Source organism: Vigna radiata, unplaced genomic scaffold (genome assembly GCF_000741045.1).
Source record: "Vigna radiata var. radiata cultivar VC1973A unplaced genomic scaffold, Vradiata_ver6 scaffold_569, whole genome shotgun sequence".
NCBI lineage: Eukaryota > Viridiplantae > Streptophyta > Magnoliopsida > Fabales > Fabaceae > Vigna > Vigna radiata.
In genome coordinates this window covers 12,090-17,729 of record NW_014542369.1, presented here as the reverse complement: position 1 = coordinate 17,729, position 5,640 = coordinate 12,090, and the positions used below count along the sequence as shown (strand labels likewise).

General features: G+C 37.4%; 1 protein-coding gene across 1 annotated transcript in view; it reads right to left on the bottom strand.

Moving 5' to 3' along the window:
* Positions 1-3,002: 3,002 nt before the first annotated feature.
* The window catches only part of LOC106779995, a 10,802-nt gene continuing 8,164 nt past the window's right edge, over positions 3,003-5,640 (bottom strand). Inside the window, exon 2 of the mRNA XM_014668228.1 lies at positions 3,003-4,853. Within this exon, the coding sequence (XP_014523714.1) occupies positions 3,003-4,853 (1,851 nt within the window). The remainder of the gene's footprint in view (positions 4,854-5,640) is intronic.

The following is a 5,640-nucleotide window of genomic DNA, read 5'->3' as shown; positions in this document are numbered from 1 at the left end:
GTTTCAGATATATTTTGAAAAAAATAATATGCAGTATTAGGTATTCTGAAAAATTAAATAAATTGCGTTTCTTGATAAGGCAAGAGTTTCATTTAATAGAAAATCGTCTTAGGCGTAGGTGTAAGTTTCAGGATTTTTAATGAAGTCTAAATGCTGGTAAGTCGTACATTTTTAGAACTTCAGGTCTCAAAAGACGGATTTGACGAGTTGAAATTTTTATTTATGTTATTTAGCCCCAAAAATTTAAAATAATAGACTTACGTCATCCCCTCAGTTATAAGGATGAGAAGTTTACAAGTATTCCAAAAAGTATAGCTACGAGAAACAAGATTCTGTGAGCTCCGTGACGTCTTGTAATTGCGCACATGTTAGAAAAAACAACTGTTCTCGGAGAACCCTTACCGGAAGGTATCTTTTCACATCTTTCGAGGATTGCTATGAATAGGCTTCAAAAAGTCTTTGACCTCGATATTTTGTATTTGAGTAAGTATTTGGGATTTCTTTAAAAATACTTCCACGTCTCAGATCGAAAAGATGCTTTTTCCACTTCTGTTGATGTTACTGCACTTAGCTTCATCTTTGCATGGACAAAGTCACTATCAAAGAACAAATGGATCCAACCATTTCTTTGTTCACTTACTTAGAGCTCCACTGCTGCATTATTCGAGATTTGCAAGTGCTGAGAATATATTTTCTAAATTAATAAGTCAGGCCATCTATGCCATCGTGTTCACCTCTAATGATTGAAAATAATTACATGATTCGCTTAAAAAAAAAAAAAAAAAAAAAAAAAAAAAAAAAAAAAAAAAAAAAACCCTATCTCTGAAGAAACACCATTTGTTATACTTCCAATTTCATTGCAACATCATAGCAATAAAAATTGAATGTTCAAGCCCATATTCTTGAACGCAAAAAGTAATATCGAAGGTTTAATTTCTGAAGCAATGTTCATTGGCGCTGTCCAAAAATTCCTGCTACATTCAGGGTTCCTCGTGAAAGCCTGCGTCATCATTGACGTGTATCTCGCTCTGCTTCTTTTTGAAAGAAATTTGAATTTAAAATGTCGTTGTATGATGAATGCATACATTATAAAAGTATTAAATAATAAAAATCGAGGGTGGTTAGGTTATCTCTCTGATCTTCGATTACTTCTTTCCGTTCTTTGAAGATAGTGATGTAAAAGTTAAAATTTAAACTCAGTAATTTCATTATCAAGTTTCCTCCTAAAAGTGAGCGTTCAGTAAATGACGAGAATGAAGGCATAATAAAGATCTTAAAGTTAATTTCTGATTTCTTATTCATTGTGTGCAAAATCACTCTTCGACAATGCCTAGCTTTTTTTGTTACTATACATATATTCTTACAATTTCCCTCGCCTTCGGCTCACATTTGACGGGCAAATGAGGAACTTTCCGACCAAACAGCATGTACCCTGAAATTTATCTTAAAGTTTCTTCGTATTATTCTGAATATTTTGGCATAGAAATTTACAATAAGAGCAATTTCGGATAGTTGTAAAAAAATGAAGAGTTGCACAATCTTGCAGCGACCTTGACATGGGTATATGTGCTGTTTGGTCGGAAAGGTTCTCAAATATGGGTTCGAAATATAATTATAAAACTGAATATAGGGATACATAGTGAATGATTTATTTTCTTTAAAAAAAAAAAAACTTACGTGATAAATTTTTTCTACAGTGACGGATTGATGGCACAAAAGCCACAATGATAAAATGCAAACGTTAGAAATCACTGAGGCACATACGCTGTGTACAACGGCAGTATTATTTTAAATTACTTTCAATTAAATTAAGCAGACATCAAATGATATCGTACATTTTCATAGCTCATTGTCTAACTGACAAATACTTGCTGCAAATTCGTATGTTCAGAATTAAAATTGATAGTCGGCATGGTTTAAAGTATGAACATTCTAAACTTTTGTAACTCTGGGATGTTTTCCAGTATTAATGATTAGTCTGTTGCTTCCAAAAATACCAAATCACTTTGTCCTAACACACGTATCACCGGGTAAAAATATAACAGTAACACAGTTTTAAATTCTTCAAGATTAATCGTAATTTAATACTTCCAGTAATCAAGGATTTAGCCCCTTCTTACTTCTGTGCACGTAATTTACAATAAATGCAGTGTCGATTTTGTGAGTTGACAACACCGTTTTCCGTTCATTTAAATACATTGAAAATATCGATTTTAGGCACGCCAAGCTGCCTCACCAATAATCGATAATTTTACGTACATTTGAATGAAGGAAGGACAGTCCTGCCAACTTTCAAGAATCGCCACAGAATAAATGTACATANATTAGAGACGATTTCTACTTAAAATAGAAATACAAAAATTACGCGGATTACTTAAATTACACAATATCTTTAACAACTTTGAAAATGCCCTTTAGAAAAAATAACAAAATTCTAAAGCTTTAAATTGAATTATATCAGACTTAAAAATTTGCATCCTTTGCAAATACAAAAAACACCTTCAAAGTACATTTTCCATTCAAAGGAATAACGTGATGCCCCGAAATTCACTAAAAAATCATGTTTATTTTTCGGTATCTTAGTAGTTCCTAAACTGTAACTGAATATGGGTTATTCTGAGGGACAGTTATTCCTAATGTAACTTATATCGCTATCATTTTCTGGGCACAATTCTATCGGGTAACTGGGACGTTGGAATCGCAAATATCCCAACTTGAGAAGCAGCAGGACCCTATGAGACACATTTACCTAATTTACACACGCCTCTAGACAAGCACACACAGTCTGTAGATAAATTATTCATAACACCGGATTTTTAGTTATGCATTTATAGGACTCAATTTTTATCACAACAGAGAATAATACAATAGTATAATACTAATCACCGACAACATTTCCGAAATTTGGTTCAACAATTACCTATAAATTAATTTTTGGTAAAAGGGACAATTTTAAATAATGAAAATAATTAATTTTTGGAGTTACACCGTTACATACACATTCAGGATGAGCTGACCGATGAATTGAAGCTTTCGTCAGATGCTGATTCCGCACTGCTTCTCCTGTCAATTGCACATTCTGGGACTACGTACCTTTCCATAAACTTCGAATTGCTCCTTATGACCGTAATTGCCTCTAACAGTTCGGACCCAATGTTGCTTCGGGATTTCGAAAATATATACTTCAGGCCGGAAAACAATCGCTCCACCGATACTTGGGTTGCGGGTACAGCTAAAACTATGTTCGCAATGGCGAGAAGGCGGGGCCATTTACGATAGCCCTCGGTTTGCCACCATTCTAAGATGTTAGTTTTACGATGCACCATCTTTATCCTGCTGCGAAAATCATACAGGTCTAGTTCCATGTCCAAGGCGACCTTCCCGCGTTTCTTTGGCGACGGTCGAATCGTTCGTTCTCTTTCCTTTTCTATCAGCATCGCTCGGAACTCGTCTTCTTCCTCGTCAGAAAAAACTTCTTGAACTTCTTGCGAAGGCTGTCGCGGTTCTTCTTCACACATTCGGGCATATAGTTTCAATATGTGATTTTCAGCTAATTTCACGTCATCTTCGCTCAACACGTTGAAGTACCTTGGGTCGAGATAAAGGGCTGCCACAACTGCCGGATTCTTCATTAACGGTGTGTCTCGATTAGCCGCCGGTATCCGTTCCCGTGCTTCGATGTAGCTTACTAGTTTGTCTGCGTACGGAGTATTCAACTTCTTAATTTTTCCTTTCATGCGCATCCAATACGCAACAAAGTCTCCTATTAACAGTTGCTCTTCTTCAAACACCTTCGTCGCTATTTTAGCTGGCTCTAGCGTTTTGTGAAGCTCCTCTATTTCTTTCCATTCTGCCTCGGTCAATTTGATTTGCAGTTGTTCTGAAAACGGTTTTAATTTCAAGAGAGATGCCAGCATATCATCGGTAGAATGCCACCTCGTTATGCAGTCGAGCGTCGGGATAGGCAATTTCAACTCCTTCAACTTAAGCACCAAATTTTGAGTCCGAAGAGTCCTCACTTCTTGGCGTGCTCTTTCCAGAATTGTTTTATTGATTTCTTCCTTTAGGAACTCCAGCACTGCCAACTGCAGCGTGTGTGCTGCACAAGGGACAGAGGATAAAATGGAACCGGCGGAGTCTATATCAAATTCTAAACCTTCAAAGAAGTCCTCCAAATATTGTGTCATCTCTGCATCCACCTCGGAGATGTAATTTTTCTCCTGGAGGACTTGTAAAAGCCGCCCAGTTTTGATCATGTTGGATCCGTTGTCTGTAGTGAAAGTATACACATGCTTCAAATCCACACCGTACTTCTTCAGGCACTCCAAGACCATTTCTTTCATGTTCTCACCTGTGTGCTTCTTTGTAATTTCCGTCACCGCTAACGTTCTTATGCAGACCTGGGCATTTTCGATGAATTGGACATTTATGCCAAGAAAGCTGCGGTGCAGACGGGAAACGGCGTCAACTTTCAGGCATACAAACCTGCGTGCAAGTTCACTCCGCAAATTCATCACTAGCTGAGTCGCCTCGTCAGGAATCATTCGCTTGACGGTGCCGGCTGAAATCGCGAATTGTTTATGCGCTGGCATTGCATCTATGATTGGGCCGATGATGTCATGAAAACCTTCGTCATCCATACATTCCAAAGGACGACCGCCAAGGGTTATTATTTTAACGCAGCTCCTCTTGAGGACTTGTGGCGACATTTTGACTTTCAAATATTCGTCGTCATCTTGTTGAGCCGTCGCCGTTGAAGATCCGGCTTTTTCTGACTTCTCTTTTTTCAGTTCCTGAAACTCTTCTTTGTGGTGAGTCTCCAGATGTCTCTCGAGATTTGATGCCCGGTTTCCCTAAAAGCAAAAGAAAGATACAGACATTAATTACCTTAAACTGAGCATAACATGCATAAAATTCCTAGTAATTCGGCCACTGCGTATGAAAAGTAAAGGTATTTGAACTTGCGGAATGAGCTCGACGAGGAGCAGCCTTCCATATTCTGAAATACTAGATTTTTCGTGGATTCAGGCAATAAAATATGGCGACACCGGCTTTTTTGGGGGGCNTTGAATCAAAAAAAGTTCTTGGAGGAAGGTTTGGGCCACACGTTGGGACGATCCCGGAAAAAGTGGGACACTTGACTACTGTGCGGTGAAAATATTCGAATCCGGAAATTGCATGATTTTTTCGTTGTAATTGGTTCCTTAAGGTCTACCACACACGAAAAAAATAATTTCTAATAAATTCGTGCCTTTTTATATTGAAAATCCATATGTCAAACGCGAGGGTCGAGAAATTCATGTTTCTATTTGTATGTCACTAAATATTTTTCCCACGTCATTAGAAAGGATTATTTTCCTTCTTCTCCCCTATTTCGGAAATGGCACATGCTAAGGGACAGAAATGTGGCCTGAAAGATGCTTTCAAATATTTTACCTTCATTTTAATCAATGACTTTAATGTTCGCAAATAAAAAGCAGTAAAATAAAAATATACAATGATTTTTAATAAAATGTCAGCAAATGTCCAAGAAACTGTTTGCACCAAGTTATTCTACACATTCTCAGCTTTCCAACAAGCTATTTTCCAGCTGCAACTTCCTGCAACTTCGAGCAAAACAAACCAAACAGTGCAGCGCGG